General features: G+C 32.7%; 1 protein-coding gene across 1 annotated transcript; it reads left to right on the top strand.

The window, feature by feature from the left end:
* The first annotated feature begins 6,950 nt into the window (after nt 1–6,950).
* Nucleotides 6,951–11,350, top strand: LOC132036236 (transcription activator GLK1). The gene is made up of 6 exons (XM_059426515.1): nt 6,951–7,737; nt 8,108–8,248; nt 8,813–9,202; nt 9,677–9,733; nt 9,908–10,051; nt 10,828–11,350. The coding sequence occupies exons 1-6, from the start codon at nt 7,225–7,227 to the stop codon at nt 10,975–10,977; spliced, it is 1,395 nt and encodes a 464-aa protein (XP_059282498.1). The 5' UTR covers nt 6,951–7,224; the 3' UTR covers nt 10,978–11,350.
* Nucleotides 11,351–23,351: the final 12,001 nt, after the last annotated feature.

Below are 23,351 nucleotides of genomic sequence, written 5' to 3'. Positions count from 1 at the left end.
AGAAATTGTTAAAATACCTTTAGAACTAATAAAGTGTTACAAAAACAAAACAAAAGGCAAGAGTAGCAAAAAAGCACACAAAAAAGGTTGTAAATATAAATTTTAATGGGAAATTTGCACGATTGCCCTTCGTTGGGGGTGGTCTTTAATTTTTGCTCCTCAAATTGCTGGTCTTTAATTTTTGCCCTTCGCTTAAAATACCCTAAGGTTTTGGGTTCGAACTCCGGCTTAGTCATAAAAATAAAATAAAAAATCGCAAGGCAAGGCTTTGCAAAAGGTCTGCCTTATATGACAGACTTTGCCTTAAGGCATAATTAAAAGTCTGTCGGATACGGCCTTTGCCTTATAAGGCAAACTTTTAGCTATGCCTTAACCAAAGATTGCTGCATAAGGTAGACTTTTTACAAGCCCTGCCTTGAGATTTTTTTTTTTTGACGAAGGTGCAAACCTAACTATTTTCTTAAAGACTATTGAGGGGCAAAAGTTAAAGAAATCCACACACACAAAAAAAAAAAGAATTTTAATGTAGTTTGGGCCCGGGCTCAGCATGGGACAAATGACACCAGTTAATTAGATACATTTTTTTTTTGTGGGGAGTGCCCTTCAAATGCACTGGTCTTTAATTTTTCCCCCTCAAATTGCTAGTCTTTAATTTTTACCCTTCGCCTAAAACTCCTAGGTTACGGGTTCGAACCCCTGCTCAATAAAAAATTTACAAATTTCGCTAGGTAGAACTCGAATTTGCAAGATAGAGTTTTGCCTGCAAAACTCTGCATTAAGGTAGAATTTTGCCTTCAAAACTTGCGCTTTTACTTGCAAAAAAAATTCTACCTTAAGGTAGAGCTTGCTAAAGTATAGTTTGCCTGTAAAACTCTACCTTAAGGCATAGTTTGCAGGCAAACTCGCCCATCGTGCATAATTTGCCTACGTACTGCCGCCTAAAGAGTTTTGCGCAGCAACCTCGCCCCATCGCATGATTTGCCTTATGCAAACTCGCCTGGGAGAGTTTCTTGCGCAAGCCCATGCCCGATAATCCAGTTTGTAGGCAACCACAAAATATTTTTTTATAATTTTTAAAAAAGAAGTTCAAACCCGGATTCCTGAGGTTTTAGGTAAAGGGCAAAAGTTAACTACATTCATTTTGATGCGCAAAAATTATAGACCACCCGAAAATAAGGGCATTACTGCGAATTGCCTAGTTAGATATATAAGTCCCTATTTTTTTTTATTACATGGGGGTTAGGGTTAGGGGAAATGGGGGAGGAAATTACAATGTAGGGATTCGAACCCTCACCAATAAGGTTTCCAACTTTTTTTTATCGAAAATATAATTTGCTGGCGCTTAAAGAGAAAGGTTGAGGGTAGTGGCGGAGCCTCTTCAAAATGCAACCCCGGCGGAAAAAACATCGTTTTTACAAGGTTAAAATTATTTTTTATATATAGTTTTTGTCCCCTCAAATTTTGGTTCCTATGTTTTATTTTTTTATATTTTAACCCTAAAATCCCGCAAAGATGCTCGAACTCCCGCATATGAATGCAAAGATAATGACCCAATAGAAAATGATCGTATAATTATTCATCGTGCTATATCTTAAAATTGATCGAGACTGTTCAGTTATTATGGCTTGTGGCCATCTTAAATGCCAGAATGATATAGCCATTTTTTTAGGTGCAGAGTTTGTCAACATCTCACTACATCTGTTTTGCAAGTCGATGATATTCCAACTTTTTTGACTGTCAAGTACTTCAGTGTTCACGATGGAGTAACGCAATTTAATTACTTTTTCTTCTTAATTATTTGTCTTTTTACCTAAAATTTTCCTCTTTTCTTTCTTTAGTATCATGAATATTATCTCATTTGGCACACAGAAGTAGTTCCTTATAATCGATCTGTTTGACTTACCTTGACCAGGTCAATGGCGATGACCACTATTGCACTTTGGAGGGGGCCGCGTCCGGAGAGATAAAAATACTGTATTTACCAAAAAATGCCTAAAAATTTATATACCAAAAGAGTATATCGTGGTGATCCACGATATATCCCACAGCCCACGATATATCCCAAAAAAATTTTTTCGGCTGACACAAGTCAACGAAAAATTAAAAAAAAAAAAAATTTTAATTGTATAACGTGGACTGATCCACGTTATAAAATATAAATTGTAAAACGTGGATCAGTCCACGTTTTACCTCTAAATTTTTTTTTTTTTTTTTTTTTTTTGCGAGCACTAAAAAAGAAAATTTAGTAAACTTTTTTTTTTTTTTTTGTAACACTTAGTGTGTTTTTCATACTTTGACCAATGATTAATCGTGTGTGAAGACTCCGAAACGTCAATATTTTATATAGAACTGATATTTTTTCTCTGCGTACAATAATGTAGGCTCAATACATCAAGGATACGTAGACGTTCGGATCGTCATTTTGTGGGTTGAAAAGTGCGAAGTAAGTTTTGTTTGAAAAACTTAGTGTTTTTCATACTTTTGACCAATGATTGATGTGTGAAGACAGAAACGTCAATATTTTATATAGAACTGATATTTTTTCTCAGCGTACAATAATGTAGGCTCAATACATCAAGGATACGTAGACGTTAGGATAGTCATTTTAGGGGTTGAAAAGGTGCCAAATAAGTTTTGTTTAAGGTTTAAGTGTTTTATTTTTAAGGTTTTGATTTAAGCGTGTTATTTTTTAATCACGATAAAACATTATTTTGAATATAAATATAATTCTAAAAAATATAGGGAGAAAAACTAATTTAGTTGTAAAGTGGTCAAAACTTTAGATGGTCATAATCTTTGCGCTTTGACGTGGCGTTTTTTTTTTTGAACTTGCGTATTATTTCGAGATCTATGCGGACAAACCGCCATAAGGCGGTTTGGCAATTTTTTAAAAAAACGCCTTTTATCCCATTCAATTTCGATTTTCCCAAATTGGCGTGAAATTATATTTACTTATATAAGATGATGATACGCACCAACGTAAAAATCCCAAGGTAATGTACCCGTGAATGTCAATTTCATCAATTTGTTTCAATTTTGAAAATAAAGTTAATTTTCTCAACATATAAAGTTGACTAAAATATAAGTCCCTATTTTTTTTTACTTGCACCTTTTCAACCCCTAAAATGACGATCCGAACGTCTACGTATCCTTGATGTATCGAGGACATTATTGTACGGAAAAATATATCGGTTCTATATAAAATATTGACGTTTGAGTCTTCACACACGATTAATCATTGGTCAAAGTATGAAAAACACACTAAGTGTTACAAAAAAAAAAGTTTACTAAATTTTTTTTTTAAAAAAAAAAAAAAAAAAAAAAAATTTAGAGGTAAACGTGATCACCCACGTTTTACAAAATATATTTAAAAACGTGGATGATCCACGTTTTACAATTTATATTGTATAACGTGATTAGTCCACGTTATACAATTAAATTTTTTTTTTTTTTTTTTTTTAATTTTTCGTTGACTTGTGTCGGCTGGGTTTTTGGGGTATATCGTGGATCACCAATACCCTTTTGGTATATAAATTTTTGGGCACCCCCTTTTGGTAAATACCGTGTATTTTTATACCCTTTATGTTATATCCGGCATTTTTGTGTATTTGAAAAACTTAGAATAACCTTGAGTTGTGGGGAATGAGGTCATGTTTGGATTTTTTTCTTGATACGTGCGCGTCTGGCATGGAGACTTGAATGCGGAAACAATGGAGAAGGCCTAAGGGCAAAATTGGAATTTATGAAAATTGGTTTCGGAACTCAAAGTATGATTCCTAAGGAATTGGCTGAAAAAAGAAAATAAAAATTGAGGCCCAATTGTTTGGAGGGTGGCAGTGGCCTTGGCCCATGCCCATTTAAGTGTCATGTGACAATCATGTGACACTATTAAATAAGGGAGCATGTGTATATATACATGTAATAGTCTAGAAATTTCAAGAAATTAAAGCAATTCAAGAAAAATCAAGAAGAGAAAAGAGAGAGATAGGCCGTCGGCCTTGAAGAAAAAAAGAGAGGAAAAAATTCTTGAGTCATTAACTTGCATCCATAAACCTTGTTCTTTGTGAATTAGTAGCAAGTTCGATACGCTCTCCGACGTGATACAATAAGTTAGGCGAAAGGACTTCGTTTGTGGAAGATTGAAACTTCAAGAAAAGGTAAGATTTTTATGTTTTATGTTATGAAATGGATTTATGCGTTATAATGATTTAAACGGGACAAGGATCATGGAGATGTGGTGTATGTGGGCATGGCCGTGAGTTTTTGAAGGAGGAGAAAGAACAAGAACTTCATGTCTTTGAGTGTTAAAGAAGGCTATATGTATGTTGTAACATGTAAAAAAATGATGAAATTCATGGAAGCATGTGAAGGTGTTGTGTAGCCGTGCATGACATATGTATGTGAGAGTGAACCGTGTGTGTGTATGTGTGTATATGTGTAGCCGTGTGATGTTATATGTGTAGAGAAATTAGTTGGATTTATTTAATATGTTAATTTTGTTGTTATGACATTGCAAAATGAATAGAAGATAAATGGTTTTGTTGGAATGGGAAAAGAGTGGAAGTTGGCCGTGTGGTATGGAGGATTTGGGATAGGCGTGAATTATTTTGTTTGATGTGCTAATTGTGTTGTAATGATGCTTAAAACATGAATAAAGGACAAATGGTCGACTTGGGATGAGTTTGAAAGTATGAAGTCGTAATGAATGTATTGTGTTCATGTTGTGTCGGAATGTAGACTAATGCATCTTATTATGTTATTAATATCGTTGATGTTGTTGTTGGGTCTGATATATTAAAGAGCCAAGTCTCGTTTCTGTTTATAGATAAGTGTTGGTTGAGATTGAAAATCTTAAGTCTCATGAATAGTAATTGGTAAACATGACCATTTGTTTGACTGTCAAGGTATGTAAAGCTTCAGTGTTAGGTGAATATTGGAACCTCCGGAGCATTTCTTACGCTCCTCGAAACTCGATCTACAAAACGGCTACTATTCATTCAATTCAATTGCGGCCTAAAGGCTCTACTTGCAATCCAAAGCCCGAAACTTATCGAAATGTGATCGGGTCGCTTCGAAATCATTATGTATGATCCTTTGGCCTCCAATTGTTCGTAAATTACGCCGCCTCGATCCGAAAGATGCCTTACTTGTCCTCTTTCTTTTTTAGATAAGCTATCGATACAAGAATCGTCGATTTTGAAATTTTCTCTTATAAAATAATGCTTTGGACCTTATGAAACATTAGGATGTTTTGGAGCTACGTACCACTCCTTTTGTGAAATAAACTTAGGTTATTTTACCTCGTTTGATTAATTATTTAATTGTTCATGTGTGTGTTATTAATACTGGTGACCGCGTATGTGTGTGATATTAGACTTACTGGAGGGCGTGTGTTATTAGCCGTGGATACTTGACCGCGGCATGTGTGTGTTATTACCGCTTAGATATCGGTTAAATGCTATCGCCGGATTCTCGGCGTCATACATTGTGTGTTGTATGATGTGCTATCTTTGGGATAGCACGGACTTGATCGGTCGATTAATGTTGACTCGCCTAAATTTTATTGTTGTATACACTCTTCGCATGTTTCGGTTAAATATTAATTAAATATTCCCGTTTTTGCTTGAAAAGAATTTCTGAGTACTTTAGAATATATATACTTTTCTTTTTATTTCGTATATATTTCATTTAAGTAATATTGCGAGAAATTTTATGTGTGTGTGGGTTGTGCCCGGTCGGTTGGGTCGGACTTGTTTATGATACGTGTGTATACAATCAGCACACATTATATATATATGGTGTTCGTGTATATTTTCTCGCGTGCGAGGTTATTTTGGATAGCGAAAAATCAAAGAAACCGAAATGGAAAAGTATTTAATATTTATGTTTATGATAACTTCCATATTTTGTGCGCGCGTAGAATTCGTTGTATATGTGTGTTTGGGTGCCCTGGCCGGGTGCTATAAAATTTTAATAGTTTGGTAAATGATCTAATCTACGTCATAATTTGTGACAACGGAATCATGCATTCACACGCCCCCTATTGTATTTATGTGAAAAAAATTTCAAAACTTTTTGCTTGAAAAGAATTTCTGAGTACTTCAGAATATTACTAACATATTTCATTTAAGTAATATTGCGAAAAATCTTTTTGATACAATCAGCACACATTATATAGGAGTTTGTATAATATGGTACATTTCGAATTATCCAACCGAAATAAAAGTATTTAATATTTCGTTTTCGATAATTCCATACTAGATAAATTTTTGGTATAAAATTTTAATAGTTTGGTATTACGTCTTATTTATTAATTCAATTTTTTAACCGTTTTAAGCCATTTTTAATTCAAACAACTTTTTTCGATCCCCACACACACACCGCCACCCAGTCACCCCCCACCACACACACCCACCCCCACCCCTAATTGGACACCCCTAGTTTAGGACCTTTTGACAATCTAACTCACAAGACAGCTCAAAAAGGTCCCTTTTTAATTTCCTAAAAGTTATACTCCATTTAAAATATTCAAACTTATTTTGGTTACAATAATGTTAGATATAATTAAAACAAACACATGTTGAGTATGCAATATGACCAAATACATGACAATATCGTTTTCTTTACTACTGTTACAACAGATATAGATGAGCTCATACGACATATCAATCCATTTCCAGCACAGCCCTACCATGTCTGACTTAGACTATCATCAACTTGCAACCTTTCATCCCTTAGGCCTCTCTCAATTAAATAACAAAAGAAATCTAGCTATTAAAAACAGCTCACAAGCAAGCACTTTTCTATTAGTAGATCTTTTTCTATGTTAAAAAAAAAGACCGTCCACAAACCCCTTTAATTAATTTATATTTTTTTTGTCTATAGAAGTACAAGACAAAACAAAAAGACAATTACAACCCTTTACACAATTGTTGTGGTGTAGATTAAATCTTTCGCTCTCCACGCTCCTCCCACTTACACTGTAGTATATATCACTATTATTACTACTGGAAGAACATCAACAACAACAAAAAGGAAATAAGAAGACATTTCTCAAAATCATCACACGAACTCTTTTGGGCATATCATATAATTCCCCACTAGCAAATTCAACCATTTCCTCAGCGTCCAATACGCTTATTATAATTCTTTCTCCAGTCTTCCCTTTTTGGCATGCAACGTTAAATTCACGAGGCAACAAGTTCGAATTATTGTGCTTTTGTAATGCTAACTGTGTCACCTTTGAGTAACACAACGGCGAGAAATGAAAGGGATAACGAGATGGAAAGTTTTGCGATGGGAGGAGGAGGAGGAGGAGATGATTTCGTGGATTTTATGGGGGAGAATTTGCTCGATAGCATTGATTTTGATGACCTTTTTGTTGGGATCAACGACGGAGATGTCTTACCAGATTTGGAGATGGACAATGAGATTCTTGCTGAATTTTCGGTTAGTAGCGGGGACGAATCCGATGTGAATAACTATAGTAGTAGTAATACTTTTACTACTACTACTATAAAGAATGTAGAAAGAAAAGAAGACTTTGAAAAAGCAACATCTTTTTCAGCATCGGATGTTGGTTCGGGTTTAACGAGCCTAAATCAGGGAGAAGAAATTGTGAGTACTCAGAAAAGTGAAGAATCTGCACTACAAGTGAATCAGAACATTTCCCCGAAAGAAATCGATAAAGGCAAGAAGTCATCCAAGAATAATCTTCCAGGGAAAAGGAAAGTAAAGGTAAGGAGAAAAAGAAGATCCAATTTTTTTTTCCAGTCTTTTCAGTGTAAACAGCTTTTTACACTAGCAATTCAAACAAAAGTTATCTATAGATAAGTCTCCTTAAAACGTGAGAATTGAAATCTCAAAATAAAACACGCATGACATGATGATGTAAAAATTGTTTATAACAATGGTGTAACTTAAACTCTTCATATTTATGGGTTCTCACGAGAATCGTGGGGGTCACTGAAATACTATGTTACAACGTAGGATGACTATTACTACTACTTTGTTATGGTCATCTGTATCAGGGAGTTTTTTTTTTTTTTTTTCTTCTATTTCTTGAGTTTTGTGGATAAAATGGGCATTTTTCTTGAATCGTGTGAAGGTGGACTGGACGCCAGAATTGCACAGGAGATTTGTACAAGCAGTAGAGCAACTAGGTGTAGAAAAGGCAGTCCCATCAAGAATTTTGGAGATTATGGGAATCGATTGTCTCACTCGCCATAATATTGCCAGTCATCTTCAAGTATGCAAAATATTCTTCCTTTCATTTGACTTTAGATTTAGTCTAGTGATGATGCCAAATGAAATGGTCCTCATAGTCGTTCGATTGCATTTGGAAAAAAAAATATTAGACAATGATGAAAACTGAAAAGTTAGTACTATTTGTTAGTTTCCCTTGTTTTCTATCCCAAGTGATACAGTATTCTTTAAAGAGAAAAGCAGATCTGATGATCTGAAAATGGGAAAGTTTTCTTGCTTTTCTCAAAGTGGAAACATTTTAGGGCACCAAAAAAGCATAACTGAATGTCTGAATCCTACTTTTATTTTTCTTCTTTTGGGTTCAAAATTTTAAAGCACATAATGAATGGAGTAATTAAGTCAAGGGGGGTCAAAAGATGACTTGCTAAGTTGTTCGTAACCGAGTTCAAGTAGTTGAGTTTATTTGAGAAATGACTTGGTGAATAAAGCACCGAATGCCTTGTGTCATCATGCTCAATCAGTAATAATAAGTTGACTTGACTTCGCCTCTAGAGATTAATTTAGCATTATCAAATAATTGATGAAAGCTCTTGAATATATTGTGCAGAAATATCGGTCCCATAGGAAACATTTGCTTGCAAGAGAAGCGGAAGCGGCGAGCTGGAGCCATAGAAGGCAAATATACGGCGGTGCAGCCGTAGTCGGAGGGGGCGGAGGAAAGAGAGATATGAACCCATGGCCAGCACCAACAATTGGCTTTCCTCCTCCTCCTCCTCCTCCTCCTCCGCCTTCTATGGCAGCTCCAATGCCTCATCATTTTAGACCCCTACATGTATGGGGTCATCCATCCGTCGACCAATCATATATACACATGTGGCCTAAACATCTAGCACCTTCGCCTTCTCCTCAACATCCATCACCAGCTTGGGCTCCTCCTCCTCATCTTCATCCTCCACCACCTTCAGATCCTCCTTTTTGGCATCCACACCATCAACGGGTTAGTTTTTTTCTGTTTATTTAATTATATTTTTAACACGTTTTGTAGTTTGATTCTTTTTTATGAGCAAGCACGAGCAGCTCTTTTTCATAATGAGTGACAGTGAGACTTGGATTCAAGACTTTTGTCTGCTCTAGTTTCATATTAAAGTGTATGATCATCCCATCTAAAAGTTTAAACTAGTACTAGAGAGAGCACTATTTATTTAGATAGCTCGGAGATGGACGGAGAGCTAGTAGAAGCCGCCATCCCATCTCGATAACGTATATTCAGAGCTCCATATGACATCAAATAATTAACTTAACAAACAACTATTGTGAGTTGTCTCAATCTAGCCAGTATATAACTTGGAAATAATTTAAACAAACTGTAGTGGGGATTTGATTTTGTACTATTATCGAGTTTGACCTAAAAATGTGTTTGATTGTATGTATGAATAAAATGACAAATTCTCCTTTTGTATTATTGTTGCAGGTACCAAATTCTCTTACACCAGGAACTCCTTACTTTCCAGCACCTATAGCACCAACGGTAACTCTATGTTCAATCAATCAATTAATCATTGCTCTTTTGAAATTATTACTTGTGTGAAAGTATGGAATTTAAATACTTTTGGAATTATGTTAATAGAGACCTACCATGTGTTCTTTTAGCATATATTCTTTTGGCTTATGTAGTGAGAATAAATAATTTAATTTGATGTAGAGATATCCAGCTGCTCATCATCTAGTACCAGGCATACCACCAGCAGCGCATCATGCCATGTACAAAGTAGACCACTCCGGCATTGGCGTTCGAACTGCCCCAGCAGCACTACCTCTACCTAAACCTCCTTGTGACTTTTATCCTGTATGCCCCTCTCTCTCTCAAGATTTTTTTTTTTGGATATAAAATTTGTCCTTATTGAAAACCTATCTTAATTATATATGATAATATGAAGCTTCATGCATAGTACAAATTGCTGAAAGTACATGAAATTCTTACACGGTCTGTTCAAACATATGTAACAGCTTAAATAGCTTTTTCAATTTGAGGAACTTTGTACATCCACATGAAATGAGAGTTTTTTATTATTATTTTTTTTATTTTTTTTTTTTTTAATGATTTGTTTAGGTAGATATAATGGCAAGCTAAGATCGAACAATGGTTCTATAAAACATGACATTTGCATCTTCGGACCTTGCTGCACAGCTCCATATGCATGAACGCGTCCATAATTTATTGTTAGCTAGATTACACATTAAATTTATTTAACTTTTATACATTACTGATAATGTAAAAGAATTTTCGGACTATCATGTCTCTAAAAAATAACTAAATGTGACTGGCCACAATGAATTGAATTAGCAAGCTGGAAAATGAGCAGGTAACCTACTGCAACCGGTTAAGATAAACGTAGTACTATAAGTATATAGTATAAGTAAAATTCTTAATTATATATACTCAAGATCCTTCCTATTTTCTGAACTTGATATGTTTTTTCGATGGAGGTCTTTTTGAACTAGGTGCATGTCATTGTATAAGTGCTCATGTTCAGTTTTGTTTTTCTAAATGTTTGTCCAATACATTAGTGTTCCAAATAACTCTGAAGCTTTACTGACAGCTCTGTGTACATATATTGACAGTCAAAGGAGAGTATAGATGCGGCAATTGGAGATGTTTTATCAAAGCCATGGCTGCCACTTCCCCTCGGACTCAAACCTCCCGCTGTTGGCAGTGTGGTGGGAGAATTACAACGACAAGGGGTACCTAAAATACCACCATCTTGTGCATAGTTATTGAGGCATGCAGCTATCCAAGTGAGTGGAATTTTTTGGGGTTCACTTGAGGTGAAGAAGAATCTTACACACCAAGAAACCCTTCAATTCGACGACATTTCCTGCACTTAGATGCATGAAGATGAATTCGATCCAGACGGACGTCATTACCATCATCTACAACGCAGTTTTTTTCCCTCATATATCAGAATTTTTTAAATTTGTTTGTCCTACATAAATTGTTCTTGTTTTTCTATGTACAAGAACATGTTTTAACTTAACTATGGGGTTTTGGTCATGCATGAACTGGTCTCTTTTTGTGATGATGTAATCATCGCCGGTTTGAGAAATTAATAACTAATAGTAGCAAGAGCTTCTTGTAAACTTATAACTACAAGATTTTCTTCTTCAATTCTGTTCTTTATCTAGACATTAAGTCCGGCGTGTTACTGAATGTTACATTTGTTCCTCATCGATTGTGTAAATATTTTCAAAGAGGTTTAATGAAGTGATCACACAATTCAACACAGTCTAAATGAAAATCAAGGCAATGAAAATCAAGGCAATTTAAGTGAAGCGATCACATAATTCAACGCAGTCTAACTTGATTGTATTCATACGACCTGATATATATTCTACTTAAATAATGCATTCTTATCTAAGGACAAAAACTACACTCAAAATCCACATGCGTACGGGGCATATATACAAATGGAAGAAAGAAATAGTTTATTGAAAAAAGAAAAAAAAAAAGGAACACCCCAAGCAATCTTACGAATAAATATTCAAGAAAAGATGAAAAAGCACACACAATTAGTTGAAATATTCCATGCATGAATACGAATATGGAGTAATCAATTTGAGATTTTGAGTTCATAGATGTCTTTCAAACTAAGCCAACGTTAAATTCATTCGCAAGAAGCTATTATGTTTCAAGTTGCATAGAATCAAAAAGGTACATATATACCCAAAAAAAAAAAAAAATCTGGAGGCCTAGAAAAAACAAGAACAACATAGGGCTAGCTAGGTTGTGTTTCAATTGTACATTTAGGTGGACTATTGCAATCATGCTGCATGTCAATCTAAACTTGGGAGCATGGAATTAAGCACAAGCATACTGTCCTCTCTCTCGTTATATACCCAAAATATTTTTGGTTGTTCCTCTCACAACAAAGGATTTTGATCAATAATATAAGCAAGAGAGAATTCATGTGGTTCTATGATGATGGTCCTCCTAGTTAACTATAATTAGTTCAATCAAAACTCGTAGAAATTTAAATTTTACATGCATCTGCTTAATGTCACAGGCCAAACCAATGGCAAGTATTGTCTGCTTCGGCCCGATAACTCTCATAGATTTGTTCCCTGGGCTCCATCGCTGTGACCAAATTAAAAGCATGGTACATACTATGCGAACTTGCAATATGTATACTCCCTCCATCTCAAAAGAAGTGTCGATTTAGCTTAAAAGATTTGTCCCAAAATAATTGTCACTTTAGAAATTCAAAATCAAGATTGACAAGTGTTTCCAACCATATGCCCTTAACATTAAAGAAGTAGTCTTCTTTAATATTATTGCTCAATTCTAAAAAATAATAATTAATAAATAGGGTGACTTAGTAAATTACAACTACACCTTATATTTATTGTTTTTCTTAATGGACGTGAAAAAAAGCTAAATTGACACTTATTTTGGGACGAAGGAATTATCTTATAAAACTTTTCTCATTTAGATGTGGAATTCTGCTAATGTGTCATGTGTACACTTGTCCCCCGCCCTTTATCATGGACGTCGCACTTAATTAAGATGAAACAGGATTGAGAGCAAGATTTTGATTATTGATACTCGTTCTTTTGCTATCTTGGTAACTCTGAAATGCTGTAGAATATATTTGTGTCAGAAGTTTTCTCCTATTACTGACGTTCGCAAACATCTCATATAAGCCACTTCAGAAAACGATTAACAAAAACTACAGCAAAGCAATTGCTCTAATAGTTTTTCTAAAGTTTTTAATAGGACTTCAACATCTCCTATAAACTAGAATTTCAAGAAAAATGGGTATTACTATAGTATTAAATTATGGTTTACTGTCTTTCAGCTTTATTTAGCCTTCGGAACTAGTTGACTCATTTGGAAACTTTTATGATATACAGAAATATAGATTTTTTGCCAAAATGCCAAGAAAGGAATGAACATACAAATCTCTGAATCATTAAACTAACTAGTATGTCATGTTTACTTTATTAGGTGAGATAAAATCTTTCCATCAAAATCCAAAAGATAACAAAAACAAAAGACAAAATACTGCCGCAATCACCATGTGAATCAATCAATAATTCACATCAAACGTGGCAGAGATGATTATTCAACCAAAAATCTAAATGCATTCCATGGTTGTCAATTGTCATCAGAGGAGAGCAAAAAGCTGACACTATTCTACTATTGATGCTTCTAAATTGTAAGTCGCGCGCGTGTATATATATATCAAAATAATCTCGCACAATCTGTGCACAATACGCAATATCTCATACTATTCCAAAACACTTACATATACTACAAACAAACAAATAATATACTCAGTATAGTTCCACAAGCGGGGTATGGGAAGGATGTAGTGTATGCAGACCTTATTTCTACCTTGCTTTGTGGGGATAGAGAAGTTGTTTTCGACAGACTCTCGGCTCAAAATACTATATAGTAATAGTATAAATTTCTTATATACTATCACCGATAAGGACCACGTTTTGAGTAGCTTAGCATTATCAATTGGATGTTTTACAAGAATGATCTCCATAACATGTGATCTTCGACTTTTGGTCCCACTTAATAAAAATTTTAAAAGATGACTTTATTTGATGATATGGCGTAAGTTAGTTTTGTCTATGAGGCAGGATCTTAAGCTATTTCAATACAATGAACCTGCTAGATTGGACACACGTTTTGTCTCATAGGCAAAAGTTGTATGTGTTACTCCATTGTTTACAAGTTTATACAAATAAAACTACTGCTCAATAGACAATATATTGCACTGATTCCAAATGTCCCGAGTTCTTGTCTGATAGGCAGAACTAATTAATTTATGCGCACATTACATGTAAGTAGAACTTATTATGTAGTTTCAAGTTTGAAGGACAGGAAAAATCCTTTTGCAGATCCAACAATTCAAGCCGACTCTTTATGAAATCCTTCCTCTGCAATTTCTTGCTATCAATTGCCTTTCTCTAATTTTAGGGTACGACACAAGAAGCATGGCCAATTATTGACCTATCTGATCAGTCTGGCTGCTGTTACAAAGTAAATTAATAAAGCTGGTCTAAATTATATATACTAGCTTATTTATACTGATGACTGAAAATCATATACCGAGAATAACTTTGCATGTTTCTCGGATAATTCTCGAGTCTGTCTGCATCAATAAAGAATGTTATAGTAATTAAATATAGGAGTGGAGGCAATCGTTTGAAATCACCCCAAAAGAGAAAGAATAAAAAATAGTACAAATAATAAAGATACTAACAAGGGTAGGAGAAAAAAAAAATATGTTGGCCTGAGTCAAAAGAGGCCACCATTCACGAGTCCCCGTGTTTAAAAATATAAAATTGCAACATGCACACAACACACATACTGTACTAGTATTTTTTTTTTCTACTAATAAATGGGGACGATAGTCCATGCACGAAGGAAATACCAACAATGGGACAAGAAAACTAATTGCGATTATTGTGTGTCTCTTTTTTTTTTTTTTTTTTCACAAATATAATTTTTGTTACATTGGAAGATTAGGGAACTAACAATACAGATAATGGGAATTGTCATATATAATATATTTATGTCAGGAACTCTCAACAATACTACTAAACTGTAAAACTTTGTGGTAATTAGCCACAGTTAAGATTCATTCAGATATTCACCTATTAGGTTCTCGCTATTTATCTTAAACTTTTTGTTTTATAAGTCGAGTAGCTATATAGTTTTTACTCATCAATATAGACCTAATAAAAGTTCCTATTATAATTTTTGTTTGAATATTTATTTCAGTTAGCACAAGAAACAATTATTCTATGGAGTTTTCAACACCAGCACATAATTTGTCTTAATGGAGGAATTCTTAACATTCTTTTGATAAGGAGGTAAGTTTTTATTGATCCTATATAATCGAGTAGTCAACGATTTTATATAGAAGTTACTATTTCTTTCTCATTCTTTTGTTTTCTTTACTAATTGATGTTAGTTTTATGATTAAAGTTTAAAGATATATTTTGCATATATCAGATATCAAAAAGTATATACTAAAATGTATATTTTTCTTTTTACACAGGTACATGAAGGTGCAAAAAGGATCTCAAGAGTGAAGTTTTTAGTTTAAAGATGTTGCATTAGCACATGAGGAAGCAACATACTTTTTCTTTTTCAATTTACCATTATTCATGTATTTCAATTAGACTTTTTATGATTGACTGATTTCACTTTATTTACTCAATGTTTGGACCCATATGTTATCTCATAATAATTATAGATGTAATTAGTAGTTGGTTTTGTATGAATTTTTGTGATGTCTTTTATTTAAAGATTTAAATACTCCCTAGTACGCTTTTGGTCACAAAAGCATCTATTTACGGAAAGTAAATTGCATTGTACATTTTCATCCGGTCTCAAATTTTAAATTCAGTGAAAAAAGTAATTTATTCCATAATGGCCTTCATATTAATAACATAATTATATTTTTAATTACAAATTAACTTAATATTTGATAACGATTGAAATTGTCATTAATTAAGATAACGTATAGTGACGAATTAGTCTTGTCAAAAAAAAAAAAAAGATTCAACGACGAAATTGTTGCCTTTCCTAGACAAACAAAATTGTCACTAATTAATTATTTAGAGATGAAAATTTCCTTTCGTACACAAAGCACATAGCGTTTAGTGACGTGATCACATTCTTTTAACTACAAATTATGCATAGCTTTAAAGACAATTTGTATAGTCACTAATTAAAATTATAGTTAGTGTCAAATTAGATTTGTCTGTAATAACCACCTTTTTAGCGACGTACAATATTTTTAGCTACAAAACTTTTACGCTATTCATGACAAATAGGTTCGTCATAAATCATACTCATTTGGGGACGGAATTTTATTTTGTAGTCAATATAACTTTATTCAGCGACGAACCACTAAGTTGTCTTCGTATACTTTTAGTGACCCGCTTTTAGGGACGAAAGATTGACGAAATTTATTTTTTTTGTCACGAAAGATCTTTTATAACAAAATATGACTTTTAAGTGACAAAATAATTCGTCACAAATAATGAAATTTGTTGTAGTATATATATTGAATCGATATAGTACTATTTTTCTCATTTAAGTGAGAAAGAGGAACTGAGGATGCTTGTGACTGTAAGTATTGTCCCTTTAAATTTACGATAAAATTATGGTTAGAGTTCTCCTTTGAGAATAATTTCGTTTAATCTAGATGAACAGATCAACTTCTCTTATCTAAAGGTGCCAAAATCTTTGCTTAACTGACATATACTAACCTTGCTAAAGAAATCCACACAGATAGCACAAAAGTAAATTAAAGCGTCCGAAGTTTATTGGACCGTGACGAAATTGCCAGTTAAAACGGACGTAGAACTTAAAGTTTAGGAGTTCCTATCGTGATTTTAAGTTAATAGTATTAACATACAATAATAATTGGTTATCGTCAAATATATATATATATATATATATATATATATATAAATTTAATGAATTATGGTTCTTACTATATACTCCAATATAAATTCGGGCAAAAACCCCCGTAAATCCGTAAATTATGCTCTAGATCTGTTACTAATCTCAGTCTATATATAAAAGGGTTATTATCACTTTTGGTCCCTCTATTATTGATAAATTCTTGTTTTCATTCTTTTGATATTTGACTACGCACTTTTAACCCTCAATTAACTAAAGTGTGCACTTTCAATCCCTTTGCTTGTGGATATTCACAAATTTATCATAACTAATTAACTATGAACTATATCACTCCTTAATTGTCCGTGTGTTATGTTAAACTTGTAGTATTACTTCATATTTGATGATGATATAATCCTAAAAACATCTCAATATAACATCTTTCCTTCATAACTAAAAGCACATATTTTAATTAATTAAAGGTAAAAATACGCTAAGTCTTATATCACAAGGACCACTATAAAAATTAAAATTTTAATTAAGGGATAAAAAATGTTATTGTCCCTATATAAAATTATCTCCTTCCTGTTCAGTTTCCCTTACTGCACGGCATCTCTAAAAAGATAGGCGTTTGGTGGGTGGGGTGGGATGGGGCGAGGGGGAGCATTTGAAAATTTGTAGGCCGCATGAAGGTTTTGTTAGCATTTCACCAATATGAATGGATATAATTTAAGTGATATATATGCATCTAAGAGTAAGAAAAATTAACTTCAGTTTAGTTACTTATATTTGTTCCATTTTATCAATTTCTCAATTAATAATATGATAATAAAAAAAAAGTATATGTATTGAAAGTAATTTAAATTGCATGCATATTTTTTTATAACGTTAGTGCATAAGCATTTAAAATTCAATAAATTTTTTGAAATGTATATCTTCGAATTGTTTTTCTGGAATCAGTAATGATTTCATCAGTTGTGAATTTTTTCAGAGAAACTTCACTAAATTTTATACTCCCTCTATTTCATTTCATGAGACGTGTTTGACTAGTCACTTATTTTAAGAAACAAAGAAAGAAAGAAAGAAAGAAGAAAGTTTCTATCACGTAGCGAAGTACCGTTGAATTTGTGGCTATTTAGAGAGTTAGTACTATATAGAAAGTTATTCTTTTCCAAATGAACTAAAAAGGATAACAAAAAACATAAACTACAGACAGAGTATTTCATTAAAGACAAAATTGTGAAAATTTAATGTTTAAGAGATCTCAAATATAAGAATTGTATTTCACAAAAATGGAGACGAACCGAGATAACATCCAAACTTATTTTTGAATTGCATGAGTAAGCTTTCAACTTTCAAGCAGGTGCAAATGCCATTGAATTCAACTTTCAAGCAGGTGCAAATGCCATTGAATGACCTTTTTCCATGAAATGTGATGTCTTAGAATCTCCTTTCTTGAAAGCATAAGGTTTTCAGTTAAGAATTTATGTGAGGAGAAGAATTCTAGGTCAAGGCAGTAAGCCAATAACACAATGAATCTCTTGTTCTCTAAACAACTATAGTTTGTGAATTTAGGTTGTGTTGGAAATGTACTGTGGCTAGTAAGTCATTTGTTTTATAACATTTTGTTCAGCTACATCGAAACTACAACAATGATTTGTTTTATAAATAATTATATTATTCCTGTTCAACTAAGGTAGTGCCTTATTATCATTTCTTCTTCTAAATATACAAAAAAGAAAAGTATATGTTATTCGAGAAGGAACCAATAGAGAATAGTTTATCCATTACAACTTTTAAGCCATGGTACTTGTACTAAAGTATAAATGACTACTTTCATTATTTGATCGAAAAGACATACTATAATATAAAATTGACCAAGATATGAAACATTATAAGGATAGTGGAACCAACTGTTAGGCGAGGCCAATGTGAAAACGAATGCCTTGTTTTTTTCCAAATAGAGAAAAAATGTCAGCCACAAAAGTGGGGACAATTGAAGTCTACGTTTTTTTGGGTTGTGACTTGTGAGTTGTGACCACTTTTCTTTATAAGTACTGTTGGAAGTACCGATGTGTCCAACATTTGAACCCTTAGAAAATGACCCAACAGCTACCCTAACACAGTAATCACAATTCACAAGTGGGTCAGCATTATCTAAAATTTACCAAATCTACCAATTTTTTAAAAGATACTGTAGTATATATGAAAGATTTGAAATTAATAGCATTTTGAATTGTGTTTTGATAACAAAATTTAGTATTGAAGACTGATAATAATATTTAGGATGTTTATATGTAGTTGGAAAAAGTGATACATAACAATAGTTTAGACTGTTGGTAAAGAAAAGTCTTCCGTTAAAAAATGACATAAATTATTAATTTTCTTTTATTCAAAATATCTTTTTCTTATAACCACTCAAAAATGACTTTTTCAAAGAAGACATTTTCTGTGAAAAGAGTTTTCCTATAAAATGATTCCAAGAAAGTATGTGAATTTTTCCATTATATTTTGATATATGATTGGTAAGAGAAAAAAAAAATGTCAATGAAACTTACAATTGATAATATATCAATTGGATTGAACCTTTTAAAAACGAAAATTGAAATATATTACATATAAAAGGGTCACGCTTCATGTCCTAATTTTGTCATCCATACTTAAAATGAATGATTTTTTTTTTTTCATATTCAATAAAAGAAATAAGAGGAAATGAGCGTAGGAGGAACTCCTGGATAGGCTAAACTTGAAAAGTTTGCTAGTCCAGTCAATCCCACAAAGATTTTTGGATGGTTGTTTGGACATAAAATTGTGCACTCTCATTTCTGATATATTCAATCCTTTATTTATAATTCATGAATCAAATTTTACTTCCTGAGGAGTTTTTTGGGATGGGAAGATGGACACCTAATTTACATGAAAGTGAAATAAAAAACATTTAATGTGATAGGATTGTCTAATATATTCAGTTAGAAAGGACCTTTTTTTAGGTGATGAACATCATATTTCTTCTCATTTTGTAATATCCCAAATACGATAGCAGGCTCGAGAGAAACTGTTGTTCCACGAAACCCTCTATGGGACTCAGAAATATTATTCGAAGCCCATGTTTTAGGAATTTCTGCTTTCCTTAGTGGCCCAATAATGGATCCATTCTTTGGCCCGTTTTGAGTTCCAGCCTTTTTTTTTTTTTTTTTTTTTTTTGGGCACTTGAGCTCTAATGTTTTTAACTTTTAGGTTCATTGGCTATACTCACAAAATTAGTCTAGGATTGGGGGTGGCGGTACAACTCCAAATATTGGCATATGTTAGTCAACTATTCGAGAACTCAAAACTGAAAAATGCATATGGGCCAACAAGTCCACCGTCATCTCCAGCAAGGCCGACGGTCGTGACCCATCGCAGAAGTCCTAACCCCTCTCTTTTGTTTCGCTTTTTGAGGATCAAGATTGATTCTACTTTCTCATTTAAAGTATATTTTAGACTAGACTATATAAAAAACTTGAAGAAGATTGCACGTGCATTGGATTGATGTCAAAATTCAAACTTGAAAAGGGTCACTATGACATTTGTATATCATTGTTGTATTTTGTATCTATATATCAGTGATTTCATGGATATACATGATTTAATAGAGAGAAACAAATATACAAGATGATATACACGGATATAAGGGATATTCATGGAGTTAAGGGATTAGGTGATATACACCGATATAAGGGATATTCATGGAGTTAAGGGATCAGGTGATATACACTGATGTATATGGGATATACACAGAGTTAAGGTGCTACACGGATAGAGTCGTCTTCAACCTCGACTTTTCAATATGAAAATCAACTCAAGTAATCGCCAAAACCTACGAATTTGATATTCAAACTCCTTAAAATATTTTCAACAAAACCCGATATCGCCCAATCGAAACAAATTACAAATATGTAGACCGAAAATTCAACCCAAGCTTCAATGATCTTAATGGTGTTTTCAGGTCCTTTTTCGGGTTTCTTCTTCGCAAATTCATTCTTCTTCATTGCATATTTTGTCGTTAGGTTGCAGAAAAGGAATTCTCCCATTGTTCAAGTGAGGTTGTTGGATCGAGATTTGTGACTGAGAACTTAAATCTGAAGTTCACGACATTAATTATTAGGTTGGGTCGTAAGTTTGATCTATTAAAAAAATAAACAAATTTAAAAACATAGTGTCATTTGGTATTGCCAATGAAGAAGTAACAATTAATACTTTACTAAAATAAAAGAATATTAGGTTATTTTTTGCCATTAGAGGAGACTGATTCTGTTTTTTGGAAAACTAGTTTGTGTGAATGTGCCTCGCACGTTATCCCTTGTCAATCTCTCAAATGTTAGGTGATGTTATTTGAATTATACATTATTTATTTTATAAGATACAAAAATATTGTTTGATTGTATCCACTTAATACTTCTCATTAAATATTATTTTTGATATATATCCTTTATGATTTTACCTGCATGAAAAAACATGTTACGACTAAAATATCCCAACATTAGTTATTGAGCTAGTGATCCTATATTTTATTTATTTTTTATTATACTGAAAATTGTTATTAAGCAGAATTATAAAAATGTCAATCATTTGTTTGCCGAAAAGTTAAACATACTTTGATGAAAATTATACTTGCTTGTATCTGTTCGTCCATATTTAATTCACACGAATTATAGGGACATGTAGTTTCATTCATCATAGGTGAGAATCTATAGTTTTCCTATTCCACTTTACCGAGTAACACAAAAATATAAATCCTCATACTACTACCCTCATCTTAATAGAATTCACGCGCAACTTCTCTTTATTTTTATTTCTTATATTCCTTTTTTCTATTCTATTTTAATTGGACCAACAACAACAACAACATACCCAGTGAAATCCCACAATGTGGGGTCTGGGGAGGGTAAAGTGTACGCAGACCTTACCCCTATCTCGGAAGATAGAGAGGTTGTTTCCGAAAGACCCTCGGCTCAAGTCTATTTTAATTGGACCACCTGTGAATAATTTATTTCCAGAAAAATTTAACTTTATTTTCCGTGAATGATTCACATGATAAAACCAAGTGTAATTACACAAAGCTACTTTAAATGAATACACTCAAGAGGAATATTCTATAGTTGAAATCCTTTAAAAACCCAACAAAATTAGAAGTGGCTGGTGAAATGGTAATAAACAAAATAAAAATATGTGGTTATCAAAGTGAGAAACTAAAGTAAACAGTGTGCTCGTGTGTTTTGATTTTATAACCTTTTCAGTTATAAACACTTTTAAATTATTATTTTTTAAAACAAAGAGAAACTTTTCTAGCTCAAACTATCATAAAACTCGAATTGGAAGAATGCAAAACTTAGTAGGCGTTCGGCCATAGAAACAAAAAAAAAAAAAAAAATCACGTTTTTTGGAATTTTAGAGTTGGAGTTGGAGTTGGAATTGTGTTTGGTCATAGTTTTTGCAAATAGTATTTTTTTTGTTGAAATGCACTTGTTTTGGTTGTGAAAAACTTGAAAAACAAGTTTTTCTTATTTTTTAAATTCCAAATACAACTTCAACTTGTATTTGAAATTTTCATGGCCAAACACTAACTTTTGAAAAAAGTGAAAAAAAATTCCGGAAAAAAGTGTTCTTATGGCCAAACGGGTCCTTAATAAGAATATATTTTCATAACATGATAAACAAGACTAAAATGATTTTGTAATACCAAATCTCGATGTACAAACGAAACTTTTAATTGTCCTTAATAATATATTTTCATAACATGATAAACAAGACTAAAATGATTTTGTAATACCAAATCTCGATATACAAACGAAACTTTTAATTGTGACTTACATACATACATACAATAAGAAATTATGTGTTTGAGAAACAATAAAGTATAAACCCAAAATATAGGAGATTACAATTATTTATTTTTTTGAAAAAAAACAACAATACCATTATTCTGTCAATAATTGGACAACCTTTAGACCTATAATAAATAAAAGAAGAAAAACAACAACCTAGCTAACCGAATAATATCTCTTGGGAGACTCATAACTTAGGGCATGTATCAAGGGCTAATGGAGTCATATAACAACATAATCTTTCATATATTGGTAGGATGTTTGTTTAATGAGTTCTTGTCCATGTGAAATTGGTATCTTTTAAACGGTAGGACATGTAGTTGGAACTTATTAGAATTCCATACAAGTTCATATTAATTAGGCAAAGTTTTTAATGTCACAATTTTATCCAACTTAGAAATATATGTTGAACAATAATTTATCTTTTGAAGGATATAACAGTTGTTCAATATTTAAAGGATACTTTGGTCAACCAACATTTATTTATTAATACAAATAAATATATTTGTTTTATGCACATTTTGAAATCATAACTTTTTTTTTTTTTTTTGGCCATCAAATATGGATGAGAAAATATTGGTAGAGATCTAAGATCGGGTTTCCAACAAAGGTTCCTCAAGATTTAGTAATAATGGCGTTGTTAGTAGTATTAGATGTTTTGTTAGGTAGTTCAATAGAAATAGGATTAGTAATTAGTAATGTTAGTAGCAATAGTAGGGGAGGTAGTTTAGTAGAAATAGGATTAGTAATTAGTTACTTTAGTAGTAATAGTAAGGGTATAAAAGTCGTTCAATATTTTAAGGCTATTTTGACCAACTAACATTTATATTTGTGGTTTTAAAATAATACTA

This window comes from Lycium ferocissimum, chromosome 11 (assembly GCF_029784015.1).
Source record: "Lycium ferocissimum isolate CSIRO_LF1 chromosome 11, AGI_CSIRO_Lferr_CH_V1, whole genome shotgun sequence".
NCBI lineage: Eukaryota > Viridiplantae > Streptophyta > Magnoliopsida > Solanales > Solanaceae > Lycium > Lycium ferocissimum.
The sequence above is the reverse complement of the archived record's forward strand: the minus strand, read 5'-3'. Positions and strand labels throughout refer to the sequence as shown.

Coding starts and splice junctions, on each gene's coding strand:
- LOC132036236 (XM_059426515.1), top strand. CDS start 7,225: ATGCTAACTGTGTCACCTTTGAGTAACACAACGGCGAGAAATGAAAGG. Junction 7,738..8,107: donor CAGGGAAAAGGAAAGTAAAG/GTAAGGAGAAAA, acceptor AATCGTGTGAAG/GTGGACTGGACGCCAGAATT. Junction 8,249..8,812: donor ATATTGCCAGTCATCTTCAA/GTATGCAAAATA, acceptor TATATTGTGCAG/AAATATCGGTCCCATAGGAA.